At 56.0% G+C, this 17,717-nt stretch overlaps 2 protein-coding genes across 2 annotated transcripts; both read right to left on the minus strand.

Annotated features, from left to right (window-relative positions):
• Positions 1-762: 762 nt before the first annotated feature.
• On the minus strand, positions 763-7,759 carry Cyth2 (cytohesin 2). The gene is made up of 12 exons (XM_006981939.4): positions 7,505-7,759; positions 6,284-6,431; positions 6,127-6,193; positions 5,539-5,657; positions 4,901-4,981; positions 4,236-4,348; positions 3,916-4,064; positions 3,523-3,634; positions 1,520-1,596; positions 1,333-1,404; positions 1,098-1,252; positions 763-1,016 (listed from the first exon to the last, which is right to left on the minus strand). The coding sequence occupies exons 1-12, from the start codon at positions 7,521-7,523 to the stop codon at positions 929-931; spliced, it is 1,200 nt and encodes a 399-aa protein (XP_006982001.3). The 5' UTR covers positions 7,524-7,759; the 3' UTR covers positions 763-928.
• Positions 7,760-9,659: 1,900 nt separating this feature from the next.
• Positions 9,660-17,684, minus strand: Kcnj14 (potassium inwardly rectifying channel subfamily J member 14). Its single transcript, XM_006981938.4, has 3 exons — positions 17,403-17,684; positions 12,704-13,464; positions 9,660-11,461 (listed from the first exon to the last, which is right to left on the minus strand). The coding sequence occupies exons 2-3, from the start codon at positions 13,409-13,411 to the stop codon at positions 10,865-10,867; spliced, it is 1,305 nt and encodes a 434-aa protein (XP_006982000.1). The 5' UTR covers positions 13,412-13,464; positions 17,403-17,684; the 3' UTR covers positions 9,660-10,864.
• Positions 17,685-17,717: the final 33 nt, after the last annotated feature.

The following is a 17,717-nucleotide window of genomic DNA, read 5'->3' on the forward strand; positions in this document are numbered from 1 at the left end:
AACCTCAGTTCCCAGAAGGCCACAGGGTAGCATCCTTCCTTCCCAGTCAGGCCTGCATGCTAAAGCTTGCTGGGAGTGTCAATTCCTCTAGAAATACTACTTCAGGTCTGGGAAGGTAGCTAGCAGTCTATAATGCCAGAATTGAGAGGATGAGGCAGGATTCACAGTTTAAGCTCACCATGGGCCAGGAAAACAAAAATGCCAACTTCTTGGCTCCGAAGGTGGGCAGTAGGCACTGGGCCTTTGTTCTCTGGAGTCACTATTCCAGCAGAAGCACAAGAGGACAGGACCAGTCAGGGACTTAGCATTACCACCTTCACCAAGATTGCCTCCAGTCAGGACACACATACCCCGACCTTCTGACAAAAACCCACCTCCAAGGCCATCCATGCACCCCATGGTACCACTGTGCCCTCTCCAGCCCACACTGGAACTCTCAAAGGACAGCACAGCCAGTTCCTTTTGTCCCACACAGGGTCTTCTCTGGACTTCTTCCCTCTGAGCCCCCTAATGATCACAGGCCCCACAAGATCATGGTGGCCTGGCCCACAAGGGCAGTGCACGTCTTGAGAGTATGTTGTACCTGAATACCATCCCTGAAACGAAATTCTCCTTACTTGGCACCCGCAGGGTTTGCGTGACTTGTCTGGGAATCACCTGCCTTCCGCCCTGTATGCCACCCAGGGTCCTGACTAATGTCAAGAGGATGGGTTCTCGGCTCTCCCAAACCCAAGAAATGAGGGCATCTGCAGGCGCGAGGGGTTAAATAATTAATAAGATTACCAACATGTTAATTACAAATAAGGAGACAGGAGCGAGAGGTGGTGATTTTCCAAATGGGGAACCAGGATCCACAGCCCCAGGGCCCAGGGGTCCTGCCACCCAGGCGGGGCACCTCCAAAATAAATAATGGAGTTGGGGACAGGGGTCAGGGCTGTTCCTGCTTCTTTTTCACAGAAATCCGCTTCTTTCTTGCTGCCAGCATCTCATAGAAGGGGTCCACGCTTACAGCAGCCCTGCAAAAAGGGGGTGATGAGGACCGAGGGCCCCAGGCCCAGGCCCAGCCCCCACTCAGATTCCAGCCCCGTGAGGCTCACTGGATGGACTTGATCCACTCGTCTTTCTCCTCCTGTGTGGGTGCTGAGATTCGGTACACCATGTGGTTCCCCTCTACGACCCGACCATCAGCCTCGGTTTTGCAGGCTTTGATGAGCTGTCCCTTATTGTTGGGAATGTACAGCTCAAAGCAGTTCTAGGATAGAGGGGACAGGTCAGAGCAGCCCTGGGCCACGACAGGGAGGCACACGGTTAAGGGCACCCCATGAATCTTACCGGCTTCCGAGGATCATCCACCTCACGGATGCTGAGGTTCTCTAGGGGGATGATCCCTCGGGGCTCCTTGTCCTAGATGGCAGAGTCAGAGTTCAGGTTCCATGGGTTCCCCAGTGCCTCCCTAAGAGTGAGGGCTGGGTGCCCTGCCCCCCAGATCTTGGCCTATGTCTGCAAGCTCCACCCTCACCGTAGTGTACTCAAAGTAGTAGAGGCAGTTGTCTGTAAGGATGAACCAGCGACGCTTCCAAGTCTTCACCCGGCCCCCTGCAAGGGAAGGGGTGGGAGGGGCCGGGCTCAGCGGGGAACCGCTGGGGAGGGGAGCAGAGTGGGGAAAGGTAGGGCTCTTAGGTCTAGGACAGAGGCAGTGAGGGAAAAGACAGGCAGGCAAGGACAGGCTGCTGGGGCCCCAGGAGTGGCACCCCTGCTTGGGCCACAGGTTCTGGCTATTCTATTGGCACAGGCCCAAGCCCCTCCCCCTGGGCCAAGGCCAGGGCAGCCCCTCCCTATCTTATTGGGTTCGGGCAAGGACACCAGGTACCTACCTCCTGGGGCAGACAGCGAGAAAGCAGGCAGGACCAGGTGTGGAGGGGAAGGCGGAGGGATGGGGTGCCCCCAAGAATCGCAGCGACAGAAATAGGGGGTCAGGGAAGGGATGCACAGGGGCCAGAGCCACAGCAAGAGAACAGGCAGAGGGGAGGGGGAGAGAGGAAGAAAACCAGTTACATCCACATGGGGAGGAGCCAAGGCCTCCCCTGCCCACCATGTTCCTGGCCTCCTGGCTTCAACCTTTCCCAGTGGGTGCTCAGCCTACCAGATTGGCCCTGGAAAACAAATGTTCCCTGAGACCCTCTACTCTGACCTAAGGGGTAGGGCTAGTCTTAGCTGTGTGATCTCAGGAAATCCCTGGCCCTCTCGGATGCCAGCCTGGAGACCCACCCACACACATCTTGTCCGCAACAAGATGGCCTACTGTAGCCTCTGGATGAACAGTCGGTTCATCTGGATGAGTAGAGAGGGTTCCATTAGCCATGATGGTCAATATTAAGCCCATGACAAGACTCCAGCCACTGCATCTCAGTGGCAGGGCACCTTTGAGCCTCAGTTTCTTCAAATGAAGAATGGGAGCAGCTCAGAGCCCCATCTTGGGGGAAGTTGCCTTCTTGCTCCTTCCCTCTAATGCTCAGGGAGACCACTGTGTGCTGGGGAACCTGATCTGTGATTCTCCTGACCTCCCTGCACCTACAAAGGGGCCAGGGTTGGTGCTGCCAAGCTAGGGCCTTGTGCAGCTCCCAGGATAGAACAGTGGCTGTGAAGATGCAATGCCTTGCTTCAAGTGCACAGTTCAAGGCAGAACCTGAGACCTGGAGGGATGCCAACGCCACTGCTTACCAGGACCCAAGGAAAGCGAGGCCTGCTTCTTAGCGAGTGTCTAATTGTCCCACTATGGCCCTCGCACTTGGTCTCTGAGCAGTGACCATGCAGCCTTCCCACTATGCCCCTGCTCAGCCCAGAGACACCTAGCTGTACTCTTACGTATCTGGGGAGCTGTAATGGTAACTAATGACTTGCCTGGACCCAGATCCTGTCTACATGAGCCTAGGGTCCTCAGGGGTCACACAGAACCCACTGAGTGCTGAGAACAACTCTCCTGGTCACAGCAGGCCCCTCTTTGGCCTTGGATGGCTGAGCAGTGGTTTAATACATGGTGCCATATCACACATTTCAACAAGAACTGCCTGCAACCACCCTTCCCAAACGGGAACTCAAGAGCCATCTAAACGCTATTACTGCTGCACTGTTCCCTCCCCAGCCAGGCTTGAAGTCCAAAGTTATCCCTGCCTGTGTTGGCTCTCCTGGGGCCGACTGATTTTTCAGCTGGTTGACAGCAAGGCCAAGTCCAGGGCAAACAATCTACTGCACATTTAATCCTGCCCTGGGCCCCGGGGAGTTTTACTGAGGGAGCTAACAGCCTGGTTCATCAGGCACTGGCATAGAAGGCTCCAGGCTATGAGCAGGTGGGGGCTAGGAGCACTTTAACAGGCCCAGCAAATAGACAACGTCTGCTCTTGTTTTTAGCCCTGTTTTTCAGGTCTGAAGTTCTCAGAGGTGCAAAAACTGAGGCCGTTCAGTCCTGACCCAGGCTACTAGTGTTCCCTGCAGGGTTACCATCAGGCTCAAGAAGGGACGTACCCAGCTTCAGGAGCCAGCCCTCACGGTCTGGGTTGAAGAAGGTGTGGGTGAGATCATTCCCATCATCCTCAGGGATCTTGAAGGGTTCATTTCGGATGCTGTCATAGAGGTTCTGAGGGGCAAGAGACAGGTTAGAAATTCTAGGGAAGTCATGGGAGAAAAGGGTCAAACTGGGAAGAAAGGGAAACAGAAAACAGTAGAGATGGGAAGAGTGAAGAAAAAAGAGATGAAGGGATAATGGCGGGAAAGCCTGCTAAGTTCTCAGAGATGATGGGAGATCAAGACCCAGAAGAGCCTGAGAAGAGACACAGGAAAGAACCAAGGGCCAAGCAGGCCGGAAAGCACTGGCAGACCCGGAAGATTAGGGGTGCTGAGGCTGGGAACAGTACTGACCCTGAGCAGGTCCTCAGGCAGGTCTCCGCCCTCATTGATGCCCCGGTTCATGGCCACAAAGCGCTCCAGGCCCGGCTTGTCCCTGACATTGGGATTGTGAAGGCTGGTGTTCAGCATGATCACAGCGAAGGACAGCACGTAGCAGGTGTCTACACCAGAGAAAAGAAGGCGGCTGGTGATGCCCCGGGACCCTCCCAAGCCCTCTGTCCTGAGGTCCCCATAGTCTGGGAAGCCAGATCCCAGGCTCTTCCCTCAAACACAGTCTAGCCTCCAGTACTCCTTCCTCAGACTGCAGGCCCACGTCCTGCCCTCTGGTCTACCTGTAGACTGGAAGACCCCAGGGTTGCACAGGCAGTATCGCTGGGCAAAGGCCTCCATCATCCGGTCGATTTTCTGAGCCTCTCCAGGGAGGCGAAAGCTCCACAGGAATTGCCTGGTTAGGGGAGGAGCGGGGTAGGTTTCAGGGCTGGAAAACACTCTGCTTCTTAGTCTCTGTTAGAAGCGGACAAATCATTATCCAAACCTTGCCCAGTCTGGTGATGCACACCTTTAATCCCAGCATCCAGGAGGGAAAGGCAGGTGGATCTCTCTGAGCTCAGGGCCAGCCTGGTCTACACAGAGTTCCAGGCCAATCATGGCTACAGAGTGAAATGGTGTCTCAACCCCAACCCCCCAAACCATCAGTCAGAATTCAAATCTCCCACCCCTGGGGCTGTTTCAACTGCAGGAGCAGACCAGTAGGTTCCGGCCATGGGTTCTGGTGGGTCTACAGAGAAGAGCCTTTTCCCACTCCCTCCCACCCCACAGGGGCTGTGCTGTCATGTAGGAGGATCCACTGAGCACCCCGAGAGGAAGCCCGCAGGAGGCCCCCCACCTGACTGTCTTCTTAGAGACGTCATTTCCCGAGTGCTGTTTGTCCCTGTCGGAGCGTTTTGCCCCCACAACTAAGAAAGCCCTGGCACATGCATTTCTGCCCCATCCTCACCGCAGGGCCTGTACCAGATTGAGATCGGTGAACTCATGCAAATCCACAAAAGCATGGAGCACGGACAGGTTTAGCTCTTCCCTGAAGGGAGAGAGAGAGTCCCATTAGGAGCAGTGGTAGGAGAGATAGCAGCATCATATCTCAGTTACTGGGCCGCCCTCACAGCAGCTGAACCTTCCACCTGCTCCATCCATGGGCTGGGTCCCGGAGTAGGTAGGACGTCCACCTTGCCTGTCAGACCACCTGGTGTCATCAGACCACCTGCCGTCATCTCTCAGGTGTTCTCATGCTCCCCAGACACCTTTATCTCAAGAACTGACCTTTACCTAAGAATCCACAGGCAGTTCCCAGTTCCCATGCATTCACATGTCCACAGAAGGTCTCCATATACTTGTAGCTCTGACCCACGATCAAAACTTCCAGACGACACTTTTCAGATGCTACTAGCTTGTGTGTACATGGTTAAGCCACTGACACTCAGACTTCAATACTGAATGGCTACAGGTACCACTTCCCTATACGTTCAAGCTCCCCAGAGCCAGCCAGTCCATTATCATGATCCAGGTGGAGGCCACACACCTGTTCTACCCACGAGCTGCTATTGAGGCTGGGAGTACTGCGCAGGCCGGGCAGCTCACCTTTCCCCTAGGTAGTCCCCAATGGCTGTCTTGTTCAGCCCCTCACCCTTGTACAGGAAGCGAGCGATTTCCTCAGGTGTGTTCTGCAGAAGTTCGTGTTCCACCAAGAACTGGATCCCCTGGAGGGAGAGGGCCAGATGTGTGCCGAGGCAGAGGCTGCTCCCCAAGAACCTCAACATCCAAGCCTCTCCACCCTAACAGAGCTCCCCAAGTATCATCTCGAGCCCATCCCCCCAGCCTCTGCCTGACTGATTGCAGCATGCACAACTGTGTCTGGCAAGGAGCAGGTTTGGAGAACAATTGAACACACTACACAACACAATAAAAAAGGAAGCAGATACCTGTCCATCAAGCTGTAAACATGGAACCCCTCCCTGACTGCCATCTCTTACCCTGAACTACAGCCCTTACATCAGGGGGATCCCTGAGAGTGAGGCAGGGATTGCCCAGCACAGGGCCAGCTCCCAGAGGCCTCAGTACATGGACACTCATCGAACAGATCAGGAGTCTGTTGCCTAGAGGAAACCTATTATCTTCTAGAACCTAGGATATCAAAACCATGCCTGAATACCTGCTCAGCTAACCAACCTTCTTGGGGTCCATGTTGAATTTCTTCCTGCCCATTGCCATCTTCCGGTTCCGCTGCAAGGTCTTACTGCGAAAGCAGGGTAGACAGCAGCCAAGGGTCAATGCTTGAGCATCCCTGGCCAAGCCCCGAGTCCCGTGAGCTCCCCCCAGTCCTCACCTGCCCTCATTGGCCTCCAGACCCTCCACCTCACTCATAGCTTCGCTCAGCTCCTCTCGCAGGCGCTGGATCTCCACCAGCAGCTCCTGCTTGCGCCTCCGGATGTTCTCTAGCTCCATGCGCTCCTCTGGAGTCAAGTCTGGGGGCTCTAGGAACCAGGGTCAGAAGTGAGTTCTGGGCCAGGACTGCTGCATCCCGAGAAAGGATTAAGGCTGGGGGCCTGAATTCCTGTCCAGAAGAGGAATGGGCTACTAGAAATCTTAGAGGAGAGGAAGTAAGACCTTAGTCAGGGGCAGAAGGCCTGGGAATCTCATCTCTTAATAGGTCTGGGGATGAACTTCTGGGCCCATTACTTGGAAGGATGGAGCCCCAGCTTCATCACGGAAGTGGGGACCTACATCTTGGGTATTTTACTTGAAAAGGAACCGGTCTCTGGGATCCTGGACCCATCACCACACTTGGGAACTCGTGGTTCTGAATTGTGGATACTTTACTTGGAGGCCCTGGCTCCTTGGTTCCATTACAAGTAGAATGGGAGGCTTGAATATTGAAAACATTACTTGAAAGGACACAGGCCCCTGGGCTCATGGCTCCATCATCACAGGGAATCTGAGGCCCTGGATCAGGGGTGTATTCTCAGAAGGGAACAGGTGCCCCCATCATGGCTGAGGTCCTGGGATCCTGGACCCTGGGTGCATTTCTTGGAAAGGCACCAAGACTCTGGTTCCTGGCTCCACCGTAGTGGGAACCCTGGCGTGGACTTGGGTACATTTCTTGTAAGGAGGCCGGACCCCTGGCTCCATCATGGTGGGAGAGTTGGGGGTCCTGGATCCTGGGTGCCTTTCTTGGAACCAAGAAAGAAACTAAGGCTCTGGCTCCTGGCTCCGTGGTCTGAATCTGGGGTGCACAGTGAAGCCAAGCTAAGGCATCCGGACCCTGGATCAGGGTCGGTAGGGAGGTCATAAAGCCAGGGTTTGCAGCCAGAAAGCCAGGCCCTGGCTAGCGCGGGTGTACGCCCCGCCCCGCTCTCGCTGCCCCGCCCCGCCCGCCGCCGCCGCCGCCGCCGGAAGAGGGCTCGGCCCAAACAATGGCCCGGGACCCCCGGCTCTGGGCCGTGCCGGAAGCCCGTGCCGCGCGCAGAGAGGCGCCTCGCTACCGCTCGGCTGTCCTTGGCTGGGCTTGGGAGCCACTCCGCCCGCCTGTCCGCCTCGCCCGGCCTACCGTAGACACCGTCCTCCATGGCGGCTAGGAATGCCCGCGGGGAGTCCGGGGCGGTTCCGCCGGCTGGGCCTGCGTCCGCGTCGGCCCGCGGGCTCGAGTGAGCCCGCTCAAACGCCCCAGGAGCCACCGCCGCCTCCTCAGCGCCCGTCCTCAGCGCCGAAAAGACTCTCCCTTCACGGCCCAACCGCCCGGCCGGTGGGGCCCGCCCCTCGCCTTGACACCACCCAATCCGCTGCGGATCTCCCCGACTGCTCCGCCCCCGACGCCGCAGGATCATCTCCAGGACCAATAGGCACACGAGAAGCGGTTGCTGGCACGTACAGCTGGCGATAGACTGCTAGAGTGACCAATCGGAGTGCGGGCAGGATGCTTGATCCCGCCTCCGAAACAAAAGAAAATCCTTGGCAGTTTTATCCTCCAATAAAAAGACTCAAAAAGGAGTGACAAGGAGGTGGGGCTTCGTGGAGCAGGGAGGAATGCGCCTGCGCAGGAGCCAGACCAGGGCTGCCTAACCTCTTTCAGAAATTCGTTGCTAGGGGGCGGTATTTGATTAGTCTTGTTGTCAAGGGCGGGGTGTCAACCTGGAGTTGTTTCCCGGAGCCACACCTCCTGGCCCTGCAAGCTAGCTTTTGACCGCGGCGGTTGCCAAGCAACTGGGAGCCGCACAGGCCTGTCTTTTGCCTCCTTTCTCAGGCTATTCTCTTCAGGCGGTTGCCATCCCTTTCTGTGCCACCTCATGTGATTTCCCTACACAACTCAATCTCCTCAGAGTCCAAGGATGGGAAATAAAGGCATTATCTCTTCCAAATGTACTGGGTACCACGAATACACTGGCTCTACCCTCCCAGCACTTTTCCAGGCTCGTCCTCTCTCCTAAACTCTCCCTCTTAGCTTAGCTTCCTCCTCCTAAGACCCTGCCTTCCCCAGGCATTCTCCCAAGACACCCCTGCTCCCGCAGAACCCTCTGCCTGCACTGGCCCTGTTGGCAGCTCTCCAGGGCCCTGTACTTAAGGTCCTCACACTGCTGTCCTCCGTCAACTCCTCCCTCCTCTCAGAATCCCGTTTGCTTGGCAGGGAAAGCAGTGAGGGGTACGCTGACACACTTGTAGGCCCGGGACGGGGCGGAAGTGACCCATTCCAGGTCTCGTCCTCATTTGTGTCCCTGGGCTGCCCAGGTGGGGGCGGATTCAGGGCCAGGACTTGGTTAATCCTTTGGATTAGTCATGGAGCCTCCTAATCCCCACTCTGACCTTTATGAGTGGCCTGACCCGTGCCCTCCCCTGGAGACCTGGCTGCCCCAGTCCCCTCCCCACCCTCTCCCTCCCAGTAGAACCTCATGCCCCTGCCTCTTCACCCTCAGCTTCTTCTCCACCATGGTCTCCATCATCCCTAGTCCCTGCCCCAGACCCGGAGGTGGGAGAGCTTCCAGCTAATTAATCCTGTCCGGTTATTACCTGGGGATTCTGAAGGATAAAGCAAGATGAGGGCCAGAAGAGGGCATGGGTGGATTCAGCACTCAGGCAAGCCAGCGCCGGGGCTGGCTCTCAGTCGGGAACATGGGTGAGGACACCTCCTCCTCCTGGCAGCTCCCCTGAGGCTGGCCACCAGCCTGCTGGGCACTTAGGTGGCTGTACTATGGGTGAAGTCCAAGAACAAGGACCAGCATTCCGGAAACACAGGCACCCTGCCGGAGCTCCTGGGCCTTTAATACAGTTACAGGTTCCCCTAAGAACTGCACTTTCTCACAGGGAACATAACCCTGGAGATAACGGCTGCCTCTTCCATCCCCAGCCCCCGGCCTGGATCAGGGAGGTGGTGACACTGGCCCTTGGGGGCTTCCTCTTGCTGGTCCTGTAATCTACATTCAATATGGGAGCAGCCATCAAGTCAGTGTCCCCTCCCAACTGCCCCCGGAAGGTTGTGCTTTTCAGCACGAGGGTCGGGACAGGAATGTTAGGACCTGTACTGTATCCTAGCCTCCAGAAGGTGAAAGAGCATCCTTCTTGGGAGGACCCCTGGAGAACTTCAAGCTCCAGTGGCCATTGTTCCAGGAAAAACCGAAGCAACACAAGGAAAGGTCTGCCCAAAGTCCCGAAGGTACTTAAAGTAAGTCTTCCCAGATCTCTGCAAAGGGCCCCAGTTGACTGTTCATATCTTACTACAGGAACAAACAGAAAAGATAGAGATCTGTATTTATATCAGACATAATACACACATATATAGTATCTTTGAGAAGTAGACATACATCACTAGGTGTAGTATTCCAGAGTATTTTAGGCTCACCAGCCTCAGCCTCTCCCTTCCCTTATCCCCTAGTTAGCCCTGTGATCCTCTAGGCTCTTGCTTACAAGCTCCGCCCAGAAGAGTGTCTGCCTCCTGTAACTACCAGGCTGTCCACCTGAAGGTGACGAGGACATCTAGGCTTTGGGAAAGGACAGCTCTGGGTCTGTGGAGCTTTGATTCCTTTTGGCATTACAGAACCACAGGAAGTCACCCAAGGTCATGGAGATCCACAACCCTGCTAAGCGAAGTGGAGTCAGCAAACCATAGACATCTAGACTCCTACCTGGACTCTGATCAACCTTGAACCATAGAATCCTGATTCCTTTGGATGTTCTAAGAATGGCACTTCAAACAAAAACAAAATTTACCCTGTGGATCACGGAGAAGCCACTCACCCCCTTAGCTGGACCCTAAACAGGCAGTACTCCCGAGTTCTCCAGCATCAGGAAGCTCATGTCAGCTTAGTCCTTCCAAACTCACACCTACCAATGTTGTGTGTTTTCTAGAAACACAGCTTTATAGTTTCTGGAGCAGTTCCACTCTCTAGCCAACCTGTTCTAGAATCCCCACTGTCAACCTAGACTCAGAGAATCTCAACTCATGGCCTTTCTGGAACCACCAGGTCCTTTCTCCATCTACAGTCCAGTCACCATTCTGTCTTCGGTCAATCATGATGCTCCTTGGAGTTCTCTACCCCCTTCCTCCTGAGGGTATCAAAGCCATCGTCACTTGAATCTTTGTTTCTTAATCTGTGTACATTGACATCTTCTCCCCTGAAGCTGCATATCTAACCAGAATCCAGGCTTCATGCCTTGCCTCTTGGATGACCCAGAAACCTGGCTCCCTCAGCTCTGGTAAGACTCAGGAATCCAGCTCATAAAGGGGTCTTGAGAGGGAGAATGGAGCAGAGAAATGAAGGTCTGGTGTTATCTGTGGTAGACAACCTCATGGTTAATGGTTGTTCCAGCAGGCCACTGGTCCTTGGAAACCCCTGCTCCGCTCCCAACAGAGGCTGGAAGCTCTCCATCCCTGTCATTTTTGGGAAGGGGAGTCACATGGGGAAGTGGACCTCAGCTGTCATGGAGGCAGGGTCAGTGCCAGGGTTGGTGTAAGAGCTTGGGGGCTGGCAGCTCTATCTGGGGTCTCTGCTGAAGTCCCCTCTTTAGCGTCCTCATCTTCCTCTTCTTCCTGGCAGCAGCTCAGAGCAAGTTCATTCTCGTAACAAAATGCAGTGAGGGAGCCAGGAAAACTTGACTTAGGGCTGTGGGAAGCCTGCTCTGCCCGTTCATCCAGCTCCTTGGCACTGCAGACTGGTGTCCCTGGGACCTCGTATGTTCGGTGGAAGTGGCGATAGTCAACCTCATACTGGGAGCCGCGCTGGAAGAGGACTGGCTCAAAGCGGTGGCCCCAGAGCAGCTCACCTGGGAGGTAAGATGAGCGGCACTGTGTTGTCATGGCGGTGGCCTCAACCATACCTTCAAGAATGACCACCAGCTCAAAGTCAGCCCGGGCCAGCTCTGCCCGTCCCAGCTCATACAGTGGACTGGCCGAGTCAATCTCGTGCACAATGGTAATGGGAGATACGAGGAAGATGCGGTCGGTGCCTCCGTCAAAGCCAACGTCCACATCCTGGTGGTCCAGTGGAATGTACTCACCCTCTGGGGTCACACGGGGCTGTGCAGAAAGAAGCAAGAGGACAGAGCCGGAGAGGTGAACCAAGATTTCAGCAAGAGAGGAATAAAGATCCAAAGAAAGACCCAAGAGCAGCAAGGTGATCCTGGAGAACATGGATCCAGAGAAAGGGACAGAGACAGACAGGGAGACAGACCCCAAGAGGAAGGGACACAGACTCAGAGATAAGGGGACAGACAGACCTAGGGGAGGGGACAGAGGCCCGCTCCCAGGGGGGACCAGAAACCCGGGAGCAAGGGGAAGACAGTGAGATGGAGATCTGGGGAGAGAGGACATGGGAGAGCGCAGTGGCTCCAACAGGAACTGTTCCACCACTGCCAGGTCGCTGTGCCTCCTCCACCCCATTGAGTATGGGTGTGAGCCCATGGAGAAGTGCGCCTTATACTAGACCCCGGCAGTTTGTCTCCCACTTACTGCTCTATGACTGGCTTCCAGAATGTGTCACTACCCCACAGACCTCTGGAAGAAGCGTCCCCCTGAGTCATCTTGGTGTTTCAAAGGGCTGGGAGGAGCTCAGATATGGGGGTCTGTTCTCTGTGCCCCAGAGGCTTCTGGGAGCTGTACTTCCCACAGTCAGCTGGCCCCTCTTCTGGCCTCAAGTGCAGCCTCCACTTGGCCAGTGCCGACTGCAGCCCAATGCTTTCTGGGGAGGCCAGATGCTTGAACGATGTGGCGGCCAAGTCTAGGAGCATCCAGTTCCTACAGCAGGGCTTGGAGGAGGCCGCTAGCCCCGTGGTGCTCTATTCACTGGGTACGAGGCTGATAGGAGAGCTGCTCTGGGCTGCCCTGGGCTGCTCTGTTCTCCTTTCTCCTGGTGATTGTGCCCTAGAGAGTGGCAAGGCCTCAGAGTCCCCAGCACCCACTAAACACATCACATCTTTCTGGCTGCTGGGAGCTACCAGAAGGAGCATGTGAGGGCGGGCGTGGTTGCCCAGGTCTAGAGCACCCAGTAAACTCCTACCTACTCTCCAGGCCAAGAGGCTCTCAGGGGTCCTAGTCTCTCAAGCCCGGGGTTCCAGGAATTTGCCTCCTGGTCTACCTCTCCAGGAGGCCCACATGCTGCTATTCAAGGTGCTGAAGAAGGCACACCTCCCTTCTCCCCACACCCTGCAACTGGTCCTCCCCTGGACACACGCACATGCGCATACACACACACACGCACGCGCGCACCCCACCTCGGCAGCAGCCAGGTCCGCAGCACCCCGGTTCCCAGGACCCCCTCACCTGCAGCAGCTGGGCCCGCACGTGAGCCTCCACCAGGTGGCTGCGGCGCAGGTTGCCCACCCGCCACATGAGGCAGAGCCGGCGGTCTCGCAGAGCCACCACTGCGTTTTCGCTGAAGACCAGTGTCTCGTTGCGTTTCTTGGGCTTGGCCATCTTGGCCATGACCGCCCCCACGACGAAGGCGTCGAGCACACAGCCTGCGATGCACTGCAGCACCACGGCGGCCACAGCGGCCGGACACTCCTCGGTGACGCTGCGGACCCCGTAGCCTATGGACGTCTGCGTCTCCAGCGCGAAGAGGAAGGCAGCCAGGAAGCTGGCCACCTGGGAGAAACAGGGCGCCGGGGGCGGCGGCGCGGCCAGGTCGCCGTGCAGTGAAGCGATGAGCCAGAAGGTGAGGCCGAAGAGCAGCCAGGAGGCGAGGAAGGAACAGGAGAAGAGCAGGCACATCCAGCGCCAGCGCACGTCCACACACGTGGTGAACAGGTCACTCAGGTAGCGGGCGCCCTGGCCGCCCAGGTTCACGAAGCGCACATTGCAGTGCCCGTCTTTCTTGACGAAGCGCCCGCGGCGCCGGCTCCCAGCCACCGGCCCCGGCGCCCACCCATTGCGGCACAGCCCGGCCCCCGCCTCCTCCTCATCGCCAGCCCGACCGTTTCCTGACTCCAGCGCGCCGCTCAGGCGGCGCAGGGCCCTGGCCAGGCCCATTGGGCGGGGAGACCCCCCTCTACTTGGCCTAGCGGGGGGCGGGCGCCCCAAACCTGTAGGAACAAAAGATGGGCAGGAACGTCAGAGGTACCGGAACTAGAGGACCCACCAGCCATGACACCAGCTCCATCTACTGCGTGGGCCAGTACTTAGGTACTTAGTACTTAGGTAGTGGCGCACGCCTTTAATCCCAGCACTCGGGAGGCAGAGCCAGGCGGATCTCTGTGAGTTCGAGCCCGCCTGGTCTACAGAGTGAGTTCCAGGAAAGGCTCCAAAACTACACAGAGAAACCCTGTCTCGAAAAACCAAAAGACTATCCTGCCATATGAAACTTGGGATAGCTGCAATTGTAGCACAGGGTTTCTAGTCCGTGTAATGCTGTTATGAAGAACACCAAACTGGTGGCTTAGACCACCATTGGTAAGCATTGTACATGAACTTACACGTTTGTGGTTTTTGTTTTTCAGATGGTACTGGTGAGGAACTCCTGAATACTAGTCAGTGCCCCAGCCCTGAGCCGTGTCTGCCCTAGCCCCTTACTGGTAGTGGGTAGTCAAGTGCTCTACCACTGAGCCGTGTCTGCCCTAGCCCCAGGAACAGAGTTCTGAGATAAACCAAGTCATTTTACAGATACAGCCTCCTGCCTCAGACCACAGCTGCTCAAGCTTGAATACCAGCACTTCAGTACCGAGCCCTTGGTGATCACTAAGACCACGCGTCAGGAGAAAAAGAAGCCCCAGACGTGGTGTGCGATGTACATACTGCAATTCCAGCACTCAGGAGGCTGGTGTAGAACCATGGAGAATTTGAGGCCAGCTTGAGCTATGAAAGGCCCTGACTCAGACAAGTAACAAGGATTCTACCTGGCAGAAAAAAGGAATGAGGGACCAACATCAACCATATGAGTCATTTCTTTGTTGAGGCTACCTTATGAGCTCAAGAGATCTCTGCATCTCAGTCCCTAGAGCAGGTGGGAACACAGGCCATGCCAAGCACGGATGTACCTCAAAAACATTTTAAGTGTGAGCCGCCCATTCAGTCATCCCTCAGTTCCCTGTCTCTACATCATCTGTACCCACTGAACCCAGCCAAACGTGGACCTTTTCACACATCAGTACTCCCTGAACAATACTGTAAAGCTACATAGCATTGCATTGCTCCGTATTACAATCTGGAGATGTTTGTTTTTGAGACCGAGTTTTCATGGCCCAGACTGGTCTAGAACCAATCCTCCTGCCTCCACCTCCTGAGTGCAAGGATCACAGGCCTAAAGCACTACTCAGGTATGGAGGTGACTCTAAGCACATGGGATGGTATGTGGGCGTTACCTCCATCTGAGAAAGGGTAGGCTGGGAAAGGATGCAGGGTTTCTTTCTAGAGTTATACAAAACGTCCCAGCGCTGCCAGAATGATAGCCACTTAACTCTGACACACTAACAACCACTGGCTGGGGAAGGTTGGGGCTCAGCTGCAGAACACACACGTTCCATGCCTCAGGCCCCGGGTGTTCAGGCCACAGCACTCCTTTAAGGAAGTACCCAGGGTCATAAAGACCCAGGGCCTGTTGGTCATCGTCGAGGAAGGTGGATCTCTGTGAACTCCAGGCCAGCCTACCTAGCAAGACCTTGTCAAAAAAACAAAGACAGACTCAAGGCCTGATCTGGTTTAGACTGTAGTCTAGGGTTCCTTTTCAAGAGTTTTGATTTGCTCATTTGAGGGATGGAGATCAATACCCCATCCTGAAAGGGAGAGCATCTGGAAGTCCGTGGGCAGCTCTAGGCTGAGTTCTGACCTGGACAGATCAGTTCTGACAGTGGGTACAGTGGGTGTTCATGGACCTTCCCGAGCCCCAGAGGACTGGAGGTCTGGGCCTTCGGCCTCACCTCCAGCTACTACAGGGCTGATCTGGTCCAAGTGTTACCAGTTCAGTCTATGGCTTTCTACCCCTATACGCACACTAGACTATGGAACCTCACGGGCTTTGGTGGAAGGACCTGAGTGTTCTAGGAAAGAAGGCTGTGTGAAGTGTGGTACTTATGGCCCAAGAGTACCATGCACCTCTTTCTTGGTCTCCATGGCATCCAGAAAGTCCGGCAGGGATCACTAGGCCTACCCGATGGGTGCAAACCTGGGGCTCAGGGCTGAGTGGATGGAGCTGGACTGAGTCAGCACAGCAGCCCTGAACGTTGAAGGTCATTCTCGGGACTGGGAGCAGGCTAGTCTCTCAAGAGCAGGTTACAGTTGGAATGTGGAAAGTAACGAGCATCATGAGCAGCCTCTGTGGCAGGATTCCTACTTTGCAATAATTTCCAAGAGCTAACCGGGGAGAGAGGGAGGTGGAATCAGCCAACCTCAAGTGCCTCAGCTGGAGAGAGAGGTGGCAAGCTCAGATACCAATGAGGCCCTGGTTGCTGAGCCTGTGAGACCGCAGCTGCTTGAGTGCTGGTGTGGACAGGCCAACGTGTACATGGAGGACCCGAAGCTGCCGTGGTACCTACTCCCTCCAGGGTTGTTCACCTTTGATTTTCAGGGTAGCAGGGGCCAAGAACTTCACCTCATCACAATCTGGGGCTCCTATGCTAGGGTAGGAAGCTGGCTTGGGTCCCAAACCTCTGACCCCGACTCTGCCACTGCCCTGAGGTAGACTTGTATCCACCCTATATTGGGTGGGACTTTTCCCTTCAGGGAGCCATCCGCATCCCACGGCCCAGCACTAGGCTGCTCCCCAGAAGATGGGGGAAGGATACTGACCCACACCCTCCCCGCCCCCACCTTCCACCTGACCCACAAGAGCAGCTTAATGTTTCCATATAAAGGAGCCACAGGGCTTAAGGTACTTCAACTTCACGTCAAAGTCACTATATAATCTGAAGCCAAAAACCCCGCCCCTCCCATTCACACAAGGTGGCACCCCTACCCCTGCCCCCACCAAGTAATGGGGACAGAGGGTACTGAGAGGGCCCCAACAGAGGCCACTGACCAAGCAGAACAGGAACTTCTGTCCTTTCCTAGCCTCCAAGGCAGCTAGACAACCCAGCCATACTGGGGTCACTAGGCCCAAAGAAGATGCAAAGTCACAGTGGCATGAGCTGGGGGACAGAGATGACTCAGAGAGACAGAGACACACAGAGAGGGACAGAGACCCAGAGAAACAGGAGGTCACAGTGGCGTGAGCTGGGGGACAGAGATGACTCAGAGAGACAGAGACACAGAGAGACAGAGACACAGAGAGAGAGGGACAGAGACCCAGAGAAACAGGAGGTCACAGTGGCGTGAGCTGGGGGACAGAGACCGACTCAGAGAGACAGAGACACAGAGAGGGAGAGACCCAGAGAAACAGGAGAGACCCAGAGAAACAGGAGGTCACAGTGGCGTGAGCTGGGGGACAGAGACCCAGAGAAATAGGAGGTCACAGTGGTGTGAGCTGGGGGACAGAGACAGAGACACAGAGAGAGGGACAGAGACCCAGAGAGAGAGAGAGAGAGAGACAGCCAGCCAGACACAGAAAGAGAGAGGGACAAGAGACTGACTTAGAGAAAGAGACCCAGAGAAACAGGTCACAGTGGCGTGAGCTGGGGGGACAGAGACCCAAAGGGGCTGGGGGCAGAGATGGACTCAGAAAAACAAAGACCTGGAGAGAGAGAGAGAGAGAGAGAGAGAGAGAGAGAGAGAGAGAGAGAGAGAGAGAGAGAGAGAGAGAGAATCTGGGGTGGGGGCAGGCGACAGGACTCAGAGGTCAGTAGACAAGACGGCTGAGGAAGAATTAGAAGAGGAATGAAGTGAATGTCCTAGGAAATGGAGACAGATAGGGAGAGTGAGGGGATGCCTCTTAAAGGGATAATGGGATAGTGAGAAACTCATTGTCGGTAGCGACCGGAGCTGGAAGCCAGGAACTGGGGTGCTAGCGGGGGGGTAAACACCGGCTGGAACACCAGGGAAGGTGTTGGGGGCAGGAGGAGGATGGGGTAGGTTGGCTCATATCTGCACTTACCTGGGGGGGCCGCCCACCCCCATGCCCTGCACTGGGGGTTGCTCTGCCCAGGCTGGAGAGGGCCTCTGTGGCTGCTAATGTGTTCAGGTCTGTCCTCGGCCCTGGGGCCTGAGCTGGGGCACTCAACCTCTGAGCTACAGCGGATCAGGGCCTGGACAGAGGGGGGTGGGGGTGGAGCCGGCTCAGCACTGCAGAGGGGGAGCCAGGGAGGCTGGCCAGGCAGGGCACTGGGCTGCGGCCCAGGCAGACCGGAGAGGACAGTGCAGATGATGGGTGGGAGGCAGGGAGGGACAGTGGGGATCAGGGACACGGAAC

The sequence above is a fragment of the Peromyscus maniculatus genome, chromosome 1 (genome assembly GCF_049852395.1).
Source record: "Peromyscus maniculatus bairdii isolate BWxNUB_F1_BW_parent chromosome 1, HU_Pman_BW_mat_3.1, whole genome shotgun sequence".
NCBI classification, from domain to species: Eukaryota; Metazoa; Chordata; class Mammalia; order Rodentia; family Cricetidae; genus Peromyscus; species Peromyscus maniculatus.

Excerpts from the sequence above, each read along its gene's own strand:
- Kcnj14 (XM_006981938.4), bottom strand. The coding sequence starts at position 13,411 with ATGGGCCTGGCCAGGGCCCTGCGCCGCCTGAGCGGCGCGCTGGAGTCA. Across the intron at positions 11,462-12,703 it reads TGCGGGCCCAGCTGCTGCAG|CCCCGTGTGACCCCAGAGGG; the intron begins GTGAGGGGGTCC and ends CTTTCTGCACAG.
- Cyth2 (XM_006981939.4), bottom strand. Across the intron at positions 1,597-3,522 it reads GGGCTGGCTCCTGAAGCTGG|GGGGCCGGGTGAAGACTTGG; the intron begins GTACGTCCCTTC and ends CTTCCCTTGCAG. Across the intron at positions 1,253-1,332 it reads TGGATGATCCTCGGAAGCCG|AACTGCTTTGAGCTGTACAT; the intron begins GTAAGATTCATG and ends CCTCTATCCTAG.